At 46.1% G+C, this 13429-nt stretch overlaps 1 protein-coding gene and 1 long non-coding RNA gene across 10 annotated transcripts in view; both read left to right on the top strand.

The window, feature by feature from the left end:
- Nedd4l (NEDD4 like E3 ubiquitin protein ligase) overlaps positions 1-10044 on the top strand; it is a 335786-nt gene extending 325742 nt beyond the window's left edge. For all 9 annotated transcript variants that reach the window (XM_005005527.3, XM_003474136.4, XM_013157143.2 and 6 more), the window contains 2 exons: positions 679-751; positions 5203-10044. In XM_005005527.3, coding sequence (XP_005005584.2) covers positions 679-751; positions 5203-5305 — 176 coding nt within the window. In that variant the 3' untranslated portion in view covers positions 5306-10044. The remainder of the gene's footprint in view (positions 1-678; positions 752-5202) is intronic.
- A 1721-nt stretch (positions 10045-11765) lies between these two features.
- Positions 11766-12900, top strand: LOC134471771 (uncharacterized). The gene is made up of 2 exons (XR_010041398.1): positions 11766-12240; positions 12577-12900. It is a non-coding gene; the product is annotated as an uncharacterized LOC134471771 (long non-coding RNA).
- Positions 12901-13429: the final 529 nt, after the last annotated feature.

Here is a 13429-nt window from a genome sequence, read left to right as displayed (position 1 = left end):
GAGCAGCACGCATCAGACTCTGCCGTCCCCCAGTGAAGATCTGGCCAGGCCTCACCTGTGGCCCAGGAATGCTGTGCAGGCTGGGAAGCCCCTGCAGGCCAGCGCTTGCTTGCATTAGGTTCACAAGTTCTCACATAGACATGTAACGGGGCTTCTGCCTGCAGGGATGGGTAGAATTTTGTGGGAGAACCATAAGACCTGTCTTATTTTATTTTTTCTAGTCTAGTGGGTTGTTATATTTCTAGCACCAGGTCTCCCAGACTCACCTGTGTAGTCCTTGGAGGACAGCTGACCTCCAAAAGGCACAGTTTCTCAGTGCTTACTGTAGATTGAAGTAACCGCAGTGTCTGCTCTGTGTATGGAAATTCTCATTTCATACCTTTCCCCAGAAGCGGTTTTAAGTATAACCCTTCAGAACCCAGGGGAAGGGCTGCAGCCACATGTGTGTGGGCTTGTCTGCTCATCCCGAGGGCAGCCAGACCCTGTGTGTGAGCTTGTGCAGACCGCATGCCTCCCAGCATTAAATGCGGCATCACAGCAAAAGGCGGAGTCAGGACTCACTCTGCAAGTGCTGCCCTGGCAGGGGGGCTCTTCTGCCCCCTCCCCTTTTAAGTCTCGCTGTCACTTGGTTTTACCACCTCAAGCCCTGTTGACCAGTCTCTTTTCTTTTCTGCGCAGGCTCCAATGGTCCTCAGCTGTTTACAATAGAGCAGTGGGGCAGCCCTGAAAAACTGCCCAGAGCTCATACATGGTGAGTGACAAAACACTTCAGTGTCAGCCACCAGTTTCTCAGACACTCAGCCTTGTGTGATACTGGCCCCGAGGTATAGAGTGCTACACTTCCTGTCCATAAATAGCTCAGTGTGAAAAATTGATGCAGATGAGGACACGAATTATACAGTAAATGCTAACAAAACTTCAACCACGATCTGAATGGGGCCAGTGTGTTTGACATAAGGGCTAAAAGCCTCCGCACTGTTGGGGGCTCCTCCGAGCCCTGCCTTCCCTGCTTTAGCAAGCCGAGCCTTCACCACTTCACATTTGTGGACACGGCAGCTCCCTGCCTCTCAAGATAAGGATTTTTATTTCCATCTTAAATTGGTTTTTAGAATTTAGAATACAATCTGCATAGAAACATCAATTTTAAAATACCTTCCATGCCTTTGAATAACCCATAGTTCCCTGGAATTAAGGGTAGAGGTGTGTATGTGACACATGGCCTGAGACCGTAAAGTAGAGGGGTTCATCACCCTCGCAAGATCCCTGTTTGACTGCTTGTAGAAGAAGGAAGCCTCAGATCTTTCTTGGAAGAGATACAGTTCACCAAGCACTGAGCAGTTCTGCCTCAGTAAGTTTTTTAAAGCAACGCTTTGCTAATCTAAGCTCAGTGTTCCTCAGTTGCTTGTTCCTGGTGTGTGGAGGAGGGGGCCTTTCGGTCCTGCTCCTTAGGAAACACTGGAGTGGGTCTTCCGGTCAGTGTGAGCACCGCACACCCGGCTTTCCCACGAGCAAGGAGCACGCAGGAGGCCAGCACTGTCTGTGCTGAGCTGACACAGGGAGCCCACGCTGTCTACAGTGGCAGAGACACCCTTGCTACAGATGGGCTGGGGGAGAAATTCTCACGAAAATGCCTTTGTGAGAAGTTGGCTCTGAAAGGTTCTTTGCTTCTGTACAATCCCCTTGCCTCACCAGAAAGAAACGGTTTTTCCATTCATGCCATTCACATGACTCTCTGAATGGAATGAATGTGGTCATTGCCTGTCGGACCTTTAAAAGCCAGAAATGGGTGAATATCCAGAACAGTCGTTACCCATGTTACGCACTTTTATTCTAGGAGGAAAATGTTTTGGTCGTTTGGAGCTTTTATTTCAGCCAGTGTCAGAGCCCAGTGTGGTCTTCTGGGCTGTGACAGCCTCAGTTTGAAAGGCAGCCAGCACAGAGCTGAGCCCAGGGCTGTGGGTGTCAAAACTCCCAGTCTCAGCCACAGAGATGGGGACGGGTACAGGGAGCTCCTGAGTTACCTAACACAGTTGTCTTTTGTGGGCCAGGCACTGTTTCATCTTACAGTGCACCCTGATTATGCCCCTGGACGAGGAGAATGCTTGCTCAGGAGCACAGAGTTCACAGATTCCCAAATCAGAGGATTTGAACTCTGCCAGAAATCGTCTGCCCGCTTCCCCACTGCACCAAATACACCTCCTGTGTCGACACAGCCTTTATCCTCTTCAGAGAGAACCAGTCTGGTTCGGCCCACATCCCTCTGTTACCCTGTGGGCAGAGATATCTTGCTGTTGAACTTTTCTTCAATTTTGGAATTCTCACATTCTTTACCAGGACTAGGACATGATACTGCCCAGAGAAATCTGAAATCAGTAGTAACTGACCATGGTGGTATGTGGAGAGCTTTTCAAAACCCTTGTACTAGAGTCCTGCTCCCAGAGATGTGGACGTAGTGTGGCCTGAGCAGTGGGATTTTCAAAAGAAAAAAGTATTTTTGAAAACTTTCAAAAATAGGGGCTGGGGATTTAGCTCAGCGGCATAAGCGCCTGCCTTGAAAGCAGGGAGTCATGAGTTCGATCCTCAGTACCGATAAAAAGGAAAAAGACAAAAAAAAAAAAGAAAACTTTCAAAAATAGATCTAGAGGCCAGGCACGGTGTCACATGACTATAATCCCAGCACTCAGAAGGCTGAGGTGGGAAACCACTGCAAGTCTGAGGGCAACCTGGTCCACCAAATGAATTCGAGGCCAGTCTGAACTTCATAGCAAGACCTTGTTTCAAAAAGACAAAAAGTTAACCTAGGAAGGTTGTAAGATATCAAACTAACTCTTCCCAAAGCTTATATTCCTGTCTCTATGTTAGAGAAATTAAGCAAGGAGCTCTCCTCAGGTGCTCCCTCAGACCAGTCTGCCATCCCTGTAGGAATGGGTCATAAGCACCCCAGAACTTCATGGACAGGCTGCTCTTCGTTTCTGCATGGCTTGTGTCTGAGCTGGACCCGATCATATTGTGAACAGAAACAGGAGCTTTGTGGCCACTCCTCTGCAACAGTTTCAAGTGACCTTCAGCCAGGAGATGAGCGATTTCCTCCATGATGTTCATGAATGTAAAATGCACAATTAAGCTTCAGACTAAGAATTTGCTTTGGTAGAAGAGCAAAAGTTGAAAGATCTGGCCCTTTCTTTAGGGTATTCAGATGTAACCATCAGGTGTGTGATTGCTTATAAGCTTCAGTTCGTTGTTGTGGAAAAGTCAGTGCCGGTGTACTTTCCCTAGTAATCCCAGACCCGTTTGCTGTACTATTAATTTCAGCTCACATATGTTTCAAATGAGAGAGCCTAAGCCCACTGAGGGCAGTGGCCTGCTCAGGATCGTCATGTTTGCCAAGGGTGCACCAAAGCCAGTTAGTTCCTTCAGAAGTAGCAGTGACAAGCATTTACCAAATGCCTGCTCCTTCCAGACATTGACGTGACTCATGTAATTGTCACAATTCTAAGACGTAGGTTATCTGATGGCTCCATTCCTATAGATAAGAAAACTGAGGCCCAGCCCCTCTGAAACACAAGTCAGACCTCAGATCTTAACCTGCCCCATTCACCCTTTCTCTCCTGTGCACCATTGCTTCTCAAACTGGCATCATGTGTAGGCCTCTTTTTAAGGGATCTTTAGACCCTGCAGGAATTGCAGGCCCTGGACTGTGAGCCTCTGACTTACAAGGCAGGAGCCGCCTCTGAAAGATTCCTTCTTGTGCAGTTTGAAAAGTAGAGTTCTGCCTTTACACTGGGTGCAATTTTGTTCTTAGACCATTGTCAATACAAAAAAAACAAAAAATTAAGAATTTCTTTTGGGACTCTTAGCATTGCAGTTTTAAAATTTTGAGAAGCACACCCTGTCTTTTAATGTAGTGGCTTTCGGCATGGAGCTCAGTGGGGACTCGTTACACATTTTAGGAGTTGTTACGGCCTTAGCATGGAGGTGTGTTTTTTTTCGTTGGCACTGCTGTCGATAGTCCGCTTTTAAAACATGAATTACTGTTCTCACACCTAGAGCCTGACATCAGCCTCTCGAAGGGGGGCTGTTTCAAACCCAAGTGGTGTGGGTGAAGCCAATGAAGTAAGACCGGTTGACTCCACTCACTTATCCTCTTCTAAGTGATCATGAGTTGTGGCAGGTGTCTGTGGCCATCAGCGGTGTCCCCACAGAAACTGACGGTGGATAATCAGTGAATTTTGAATGAATAACACCGCTGATCACTTGTCATTTGAGCACTTGCTGTGTGCCAGGCCCACTGTACATATATTCTGATTTTCTGAAATTCTGATCACTCAGCGCTCCTGTGAGCCATCTTCCTACTTTCACAGATGAGCCACCCTGGACGACTTGCCCAATGTTACACGGCTGGCAAGTGGCAGAACCAGAACGTGAACTTGACCTGATTGCCTGCCAAGGCCATCCATTTGCATGAAGCCCTTAGGCTCACCTGTGAGGTGTCAGCACCACCCCCCACCCAAGCCTCCTGAGATAGCAGAGCTCTTCATAAATGCAGTTCTGCACTCCAGATGGAGCTGGCTTGCCAGATTCTACTTAGCAGAAGTGACTTAACATTGACATTCTACAGCTCCAGGCAGCCAGGGCTGTGCCCTGGAGGGTCTGCAGTATTTCTAGGAGCAGGATTCCTGGCACCTTGACTTTGCCTCTCTGATTCAGGATCTTTAGCTGCACAAAGGAGGTGACCTCAGCCTGCTTCATAGGCTGGTGACGAAAGTGAAGGTCGTTGGTTCTCAGAAGGGCATGTGGCTCAGGCCCAGTGGAGAATAAGTGATAGCATTGAAAACAGGCACATCTCGACTCCTGCCAATTCCTGCAGCACTGGGCACCAGGGCTTGAACTCTCTGCGTGGGTGCATGTATTACCTTGCCTGCGTGTCTCCTTCCCACCAGGCTTTTTCTAGAATCCACATCTGGCTATAGCAGAGGTTTTGTAGACTATTAGCAAGTTGTTTTTCTCTCCTCTGTAGTGTCTATACCCTGTTTGACATGGACAGTTTCACAGCTAGAATTTATTTCCTAGTACTCAGAATTGTGGCTGAGGCTCATCATTTCTTGTTCAAATACCCAGTGCCCCGTCAGCCACATCTGGGAAGGGCTGTGTGGCTGAAGGGTCAGAATGGTAACCTTTTACCTGCTCCTGTTCCTTTTGCAGCTTTAATCGCCTTGACTTACCTCCATATGAAACCTTCGAAGATTTAAGAGAGAAGCTTCTCATGGCTGTGGAGAACGCTCAAGGATTCGAAGGGGTGGATTAAGGTGTATTTCCTCAGGGCCGATGACCGTCCGGCAAGTTCCACATGCTCTTTTGCATTTGCCTGACAAGACTTTTGTGGAGCCGGTGGCGGGCACCGCCGTGCATCATGGCTCCCAGACCGGGCCTCCACCCCTGCCGTGCCCTCCTGCAGACTCGGGAAGCCGGTCCCAGCTGAATTCCTGCTCTTCACCACGACTTCTCAAATGGTTGATGTGTACACTAATTACATTTCAGGAAGACTTGTTCTATTTATGTTGTGCCTCTGCAGGCAAAGCCCTTAATAAATATTTTGCATACTTTCTAATGACAGTGAATGGAATTAATCACTTTACAGGTATAGTATTACAATTCATGTTTACTTTTTAAAATGATTCAGACTGATTTTCAGATTTTATTTCGTTACAATTAAAGATGTCTCATGCACTTGGTAAAGTGAGCATTTTTTTTGGTATTTGAATTTCATACCAAGCTTGATGTCAATGACATTTTTATTTTTGAAGTACTTTGCCACACTGCCCCTCTACTTTATTAAAATTAGAAATTAATTTTTGTTCAGAAACCTTCTACAGACAAGAACTTGGAGAGAATTTCAAATGTAACATTAGGTATAATGATCATTTTTTTCCATACTCAGAATGAAAATAAACTGGATATTACTTTTTTGTACAAATTTAGATAATAGCTACAAGCCGAGAGAATTGTAACATAGCATGACATATTTGTGTTAACTTGAAAGGAATCACACCATTATTCCTTAGCAGTAATTACGTGTGCTATACCACATTCGAGGCAGGGTTAGACTATCATTTCTCATGAGAGGAATTATTAACCCTTCCTGTTGCTGTACAGACACCCTTTTATTATATTTCCCCTTTCGCTGTTTGTAGTAGAGACATTTTGAATGAAACTCAGCACTATTTGACGCAAAACTGTGGAAGCCAGATCCCTTCGGTCTCCTTTTTGTGTGTTCGCTAATCGTAGCTAAATGATCAGTTCTTGCTCTAAACTGCACCCGTTCTGAAGGCACTTTATGTACCACTTGGAGGTCATACCTGGCTTTGTTTTTGTTTGGTTTTTTATCATGACCATTAAATGTGATGATTATTTCTTTTCCCTGCACACATCTTTCTGGTGCAATATCTATCAGTTGTGAATCTGGCTGCTGGTATATACCTGAATGTAAAGCTGAGCCTACAGACCTGTCCTTTCCAGTTGTTTTGTGATTTCTACTCAACTACAAGGATTTATTTAATATACACTTAATCTAACCAATTTCTGTTACCTATGACCTGTTGCATGCTTCGATGCTGTGTACTGCCTGAGTCGTGTCTCTTGTATGCTAGATTAAAAGTGAGAAGGACTTGACTTGATCCCCTGAGGTCATGCTGTGGTGGTTTAAGATTGAGGGTCTCTGTGCAGTCTGTGTTGCAGAATGCTGTCCTGTGGTGAGAAGATGCCTGAGACAGGAGAGGTCAGCAGCCCTGCTGTCCTGTTTCACGTGTGTTGTCCTAGACCCTGTCGTGCTGTTAGGAGACACTGGAGAGTGGGTCTCTTGCCAGTCATAGATAATACAAAAGTTTGTGAGTTCGGAGTCTCTGTTGTGTGAGAAGAACTTTGGTGTAAGAAATCAGTCGTATTCGTGCAGTGCTGTGCGGCACGCAAGAAACTGTGGACACTCGTGGTTGCAGACAAGTTGTCTGAGGCCGTGTAGAACCCTGAGGTTCTAGAACAAGGTGACTTGCTACAGAGCTGAGTATTGGCTCCTTTTCATGCCAGCTTGAAGATATTTAGTAGTGATTAGAAAACTTGGATGTTAAGTAATAATTTTTAAAATGCTCCTTATTTTTGTTTTTTTGGTGGGAATTTTTTTACCCCCCTACAATTAATATAACAAATGTCTCAGTGGCAAAAAACAAAATAACAGTTTTTTGGTAACTTTCATAGTCCAGAGTCAGTTTCTTTTAAAAAATCATGCCGAAGCCTGAGTTGAGAAGTAACTTTGATGGTTTTTGAGAAAGACCATGTAATTGCAGGAGGAAAAATCTGATGCTCATGTAATAACTGAGATTTTCTGTTGTTTTATAAATTGTAAAAAAAAAAATCAGACTATTGTCTAAATGCAAATTAGACTAAATATTGAAAATACAAAAAGAAAAACTATTCAGATCATTTTTAAGACAGGAATGTACAAGAATCATCAGTGTATACCCTGATGAATACTTAAAAGGGGGTTACTGTGGGTGACCCTTAGTTCATCGACCCCTTAATCTGCCCTCTGGTTTTACTGACAATTAAATACTGCTGAATTTGGGTTTAGTTTTTTTAAAGAAATCAACAGTTCACTGTTCACAACTATTTACAAAGTTTCAGTCTTTGCCTAGAATGGTTCTGGGTCTTCTTGTGTGTAAATTTTAATGCCGCTCCTGGTGATTTTCGTGCCATAACTGCAGGTGGCAGAAGAGAAAGTGCATTTGTTGCTGGACCCTGGCTGGTCCCCCCACACTGGCAGGCCGGCCTGAGGCAGGGGGAGGTGCTGTCTGTCCTGCTTGTCCCAGCAGCCAGGCTGCTCTGCATGCCAAGGTCTCTGTTATCTCCTGAGCCATAGAGATCCCAGGTATCCCATTTCTCTGGTTCCCTCGGAAGCTGTGGTTGTCACAGGCCAATTGCAGGAAGCTGGGTGAGAGCCAGTGTGCACCTGTGTGTGGAAGGCTTGGAGCATCACAGGGGTGCTTGTGGCTTCTAGAGTGCTTCCGTTCTTGCCCCAGTTGATCTGAGAGTAAATCTGAAGCCTTTCTAACAGGATGAGCTCAGACTGAGTGCTGGTGTGTCCCGCTTTCCATGTTCACCTGATACATTTCCTTGTCTATAGCCAGTCTTGTGAAAATTAAAAATGGGAGGTGCCTGGTTTCTAACGCCCATTCATCAGTGACATCAGATATTTCCTAAATTCCTGTGGCAAACGACGTAAAGCAGCTGGATGTGGATTATTCCCCCCATGTAGGGACCCAGTGATAGATTCTGAGAAACAGTTTGCAGAGTATTTGAGGTGCTTTTCTGCACTTGGCCTGTTACATAGATGGCATGCACTGTATCATTGCTCTTTGATCTTGCCAGACCCTAGTTGGCTGTGTCAAAAGTCGAGTTCACATGCAGTAACATTCTCAATGTTGTGACAGTCACCAGTTTTGGTTTTTGGTTTTGTTTTCTGCCAGTTGACTCCTGTATTTTCCTAATAGTCTTGCATCTCTCATCTGAGATTTTAAAGTCTACACAGGGAACCTGGGGTCATCGGCTCCCCAGCCCCTGCCCACTGTGCTAGCTCTGCTCTTTCTGTCCTCTCCCTTCACCCTGCCTCTTCACCCCTGTGGCCAGGAGAGCAAGGGAGATGCTGTCTGATGTCATTTTCTGCCTTGCCAGTAGGGATGCTCCTGACTCCCAAAAGATCATGCACTACCTCTGTCTCGTTCAGGCATTGGAGTACATCCTAAGTCATGTCAAAACTGCCAACTTCAGAACTAAGATGTGTTAAAAGACAAAAACTTACAGACTCCACTTTGTAGTCTAGATTTTAAAACTAGGAAGAAAATGTGATATACTTTGGACCACTTTTTTAATTTATATAAGCCTTAATGAACAGTGTATATACACTTACATACGCACACTCCACTCCAGAGTATTTGCAGTGTGTCAGAGAAAATTCCATAGCATTAGGACATGAGCCTGTGTTAATGTTTTGTAGGAAAGAAGTAGCTTTCTGTTGGTTTGAAATTTTCCAAGGAAACCTCTCATTTGACATCTGTCCTTTGTCAAAGATGTTACACTCAAAGTAGAGCATGTTGAAAGTGCATGTCTCTGTGTTAGTTTTGTTTGTAAGGAGTAGCAACAGGAATCTCAGGACATCGCTGTTGATGCCCGACCTCTAGTGTACTGTGCTCTTCACCCTGTATCAGTGCATCAGAAGCCTTTCTCATGACCAGGAGTTCCATCAGCAGATGTCCGTGTTCCTTTGTAAGCCCATCCTTGTACTCAGACTAATTTCACATAGCTTGTCACAGTTTCCTTCTTGGTAACTTGGCGTGACTTTGTTCTTCCTTTACTATTATGTAACATAAATACATATGTAAGTGCATATGCTGTCCAAATATATTTGTATAGCATTTTTACACCTCTGTGAGTAACCTGGTTCAAAAGGGAGTGAGAGATTTGTCCCTTCTACAGGTTTCTCCAGGCTCTGTCTTGAGGATTCTGACCCTCAGAGCCTGAGAGAACCCTAGGAAGATGTTCGTTTGTTGTCCTTTCTTAATTCAGGATCTATTATCAAATGAAACATGAACAAAACAGTGTGACTTTGAAGGTGAAAAGAGTTTCAAGCATTCCAAATAAATTCTCAATGTTTCATAACTTTTTATTGTAAATCCACCTCCTAATACAAAGCCAAGTACTATTTGATACAATGGTCAAAACCAAACTACCTTGATGTTTTTTTTAAGACAACTTATGGGTAAAGCTCATTTTCACAATCAGAATAGCTTTAAAATATGGTTGAATTTGATACACACAAGAAAAGTTTTGTTTAAAAACAAGTCCTTTTTTGCTTTTTTTCTTGAGAGCTCTACAGAAAAATTGTAGTTTGTTTTTCTGACAGCAAAAGAGTAATGTGACAAAACAAAGTCATTGTAAAGAAGTGATGCAACTTGTCAAATATTTAATAAAGAATTGTGGAAGCTGGAACATTTTCTACATCAGGTATTATGGGTTGTCTGATTTAAAGCTGCTTTCATGAATTCTTTGTCTTGTTTCAAAGAGACTTAAATGCCTGCAGATTTATAACTTCGTTTCCTTAATGTCAGCCGAAAGCCCCATAGCCTGCCCCAGGCCACTGGCTTAAGCATAGTAACAGGATACATGTGTGTTCTTAGCCATCTGCCAATTGGTCTTTTTATTAAGCTTGAGAATTACTGGTTTTATATAATACCACATAATCCATGTCGGTCCATTCCTGGAAACACAGATTTTCTCTCCAGTATTAATCCAGCCAGCCTTGAACATGTGGGAGAGTTAATGGGACTCAGTAATGAACCCACAGCGGTTCTCAAAGTGATGTTCAAAATCTCAGCCTTCTACCAGTTCGCCATGAAAACCTCGTGGCATTTTTTTCTCATGCCACATCATTCCGGTCAGATCGGCTCCTGGCAAGTTTTCCCTTTTTCATTAGCACTGAGTCTCTTTTCCGTATCCTTAGCCCATCCCCTCAGGAGCTTCCAGCCAGGGTGGTCTCCCTGCAGGACACAGTGTAGTCAGCCCTTGCTTTCTCGTAGCCTTTTCCTTGAGCAATTAATGATCTTGCCAGAAAGCTAGTGACAGCACCTAGGGCTCCTGCCATCTTGCCCAGGCTTACAAGGACATAACAGGACAGGGCCAGGTGGATAGAGCCTCTCGGAATCCTGGGTGTTGATGCTTAGAGGCAAATACAAATGCTAGGTTAAGCTTTTCGCCTACACTGAGATACAAGAGTGAAGTGGGCACTTCCAAAATTTTAAAGCCTATAGAAAGTCAGCAGTGAGCATGGGTGTCTGCAAATTCTAGGACTAGCTTTTTTAGTCCCTGAGAAACAGCTTTCAATGAAGCCCCAGGGGTGAGAGCCCAAAAACTACCTTCTGGTCCCTTTGGTACTTTCCCCTCTGAAAGAAAACTTCCAAAAAAGTGTGTTTTCAAGAGACCTGGAACCATAGATTCTCTCTTTAACAGGTTTGAATTGGATGGGGCGGGGGAGATTTGAGCCTGAGTTTGCTGAAGTCCTAGCATAGACTCTTCAAGTAGATTGTGAAACTTGGCTGCAAACTGCTAAGAACGGAGAAGGATGAGAACAGAGGTTCCCTCTTGGTAATACTGACCCCAGACAGGATTTGGGAAAATGGTGCATTTGCCCCACTGCCTCCTGCCCAGTGCCTTCGTGGTGCCCCTGCCCCCCAATTGCCACATCCTTCTCCAAACACCTCACACTGCTGTCAACACCTTCCCCACCCCCTACAAATTCCAGGCTGGTCCTGGATATGGTCCCAGTGGGTTGCAAGTGATAGGGAGGGAGCGTGACAGTGACAAGGTAGGTGGAAAGTACCTCCCTTCTCTGGCAGGGCACCACTGGTAGCCTTGGGACTGCTGGGCACAATCCAAGCTCCCCATCCAGGTGTGCCTGGCTGCTTCATACAGTTCTGCGCTGGCCACAGTGCTGCCTTCTGGCACCATGAACCGGGCTGGGAGAGCTGGAGGGGAACCATGTTTCCTCTTGAGCTTTGGCAACACCACAGCCTACTACTGAAGGAAAACCTTCTTTCCTCCCTGAGGAAAGGGCTCAATTTGCCAGTTAGTAGGGAAGGGGTGTTGGGGATTACAATAAACAAGCTACCAAAGGAGCATACTGGAACAGAGTATTGCTGGGTGATACTGAAGAGGTAAGTGTGGGACATAGAGTGGCAAATCTCTGGCAGCCTGGCAGACGGGCACCCTGGCAGCCCAATGATCAGGCTGTTTGGCCGAGTTTGTGAATAAAAGCAGATTGGGGCAATCTCTCAGCAACCCTTGCCTTCGCAGTTTTAGATAGTTGCTAAATCAGGAAGTTCCTCGTTGGTTTTGTCCAGACCAAATGCCAAAAGGGTAAGAGATTGTGTCCTACAACATCCTGGGCTCAGCAAACTGGAATCTTGTGATTGCAGAATATGTGGCCCAGAAGGAGTCTGGCCTTGCCTTGTCCACTCCCTCTTTTGCACCAGAGTCCTGGGGCTCTTACCCTTCGACTCTACATGTGACCAATGCCGAGGGTCTAGAGGACTAGAAACAAGGATGTGCTCTGATTTGTATCCTTATGGACTTCTAGGGCATTTTTGCTCTCCCAAATGAAGATCTGGAACAGCCAAGACTGGATGTTTCTCTGAACAAGTAAGGGAAGGAGACAGCCCAACCATCATGGGCAGAACAACTCTGTGACCCCGGCCAAGGCAGTATGTAGGTGGTTCCGTTGGAGGGAAAGGGCTGAGACTCTCCGTAGGGGCAGTGCTGGGTCAACTTGCCTGTACCTGCCCTGGCAGCCCCTCAGCTCTGGGGTTCTTGGGTGGGGAGAGGCAGGCAGAGGGTACAGGTACTTGGCACCAGGACCATTTATAGAGACCAAACCACCTCCAAACACATTCAACTGGGAAGCATCACACTGGACATTACAGAAAACTGTCACGAGCCAAAACGCTTCAGCCTAAGTGATTCCCCTGCTCCCTCTAGGTTTCTCCTTTTCTTCCTCCAAAGTCCAAGCTGACTTCCTCCAGTCTTCACCGCAAGCTGAAGTAAAACCTCCAAATACTGGAATAGTGAAACTTCGTGGGAATGGGGGCTCCCCTACCCAGCACCTGCGGAGTATGGTGTACAAACAGTGAGCTACAGGGCTTGAACTGCGGAGTGCTGTCCAGGAGGTGAGACAAGCCTGTGCTACGGAGCCCAGCACCCACTGACACAGGATTAGATGGACACAGAATTGGCACCTTTGCTGCACCAAGCCGTGTTCCCGAGCAGAATAAAAGGCATCAACGGTTTGCTCTTTCAGTGTAATTTTGTCTCCTGGTTTAAAATTGTCTTGGGGGATAGTCAACGTATAAATCAAACGCCCATTGAGGCCCTTTCCTGTAGAGGGCTCTGGTGAGTGCCGGGGGGCAGAGACGGTGATCTCCCTCTGCAGACACTGGGTGTTGTTTTCTCTGTCTGTTGGGTAGGCTTTCAAGTACCCCATGCCACCCTCCAGGGGCCTGGGGGCCAGCCTGATCGGCCCAGCCTCTGCCTGGATTCTCACTGGAGCCTCGCTCTGCACAGTCGGCCCTCTGCCTGCTCCCAGCACGCACTCTAGGCTCCCCAATGGGACTTGGGACAAAAGGCTCTGCTGCCCCCACCCATGGCTCGAGGACCATGAGGGGGCTACGCACTCTTTGGTGTTTCTCCTCTTGCCAGGGGCCCAGGGTGGTGAGACAAGGGTCCCCAGAGACAACAGTGTCCCCAGGTCAGACCCTGGTCTCCCTTCCCCCCCACAGCCATTCTCTTCCTGTTTCCCTCTGCCGAGAATGCCCTTGGGAGTGCAAGGCCTTTG

Source organism: Cavia porcellus, unplaced genomic scaffold, assembly GCF_034190915.1.
Source record: "Cavia porcellus strain 051 isolate PalLab524CR breed Dunkin Hartley unplaced genomic scaffold, mCavPor4.1 scaffold_20, whole genome shotgun sequence".
Classification (NCBI taxonomy): Eukaryota; Metazoa; Chordata; class Mammalia; order Rodentia; family Caviidae; genus Cavia; species Cavia porcellus.
The sequence above is the reverse complement of the archived record's forward strand: the minus strand, read 5'-3'. Positions and strand labels throughout refer to the sequence as shown.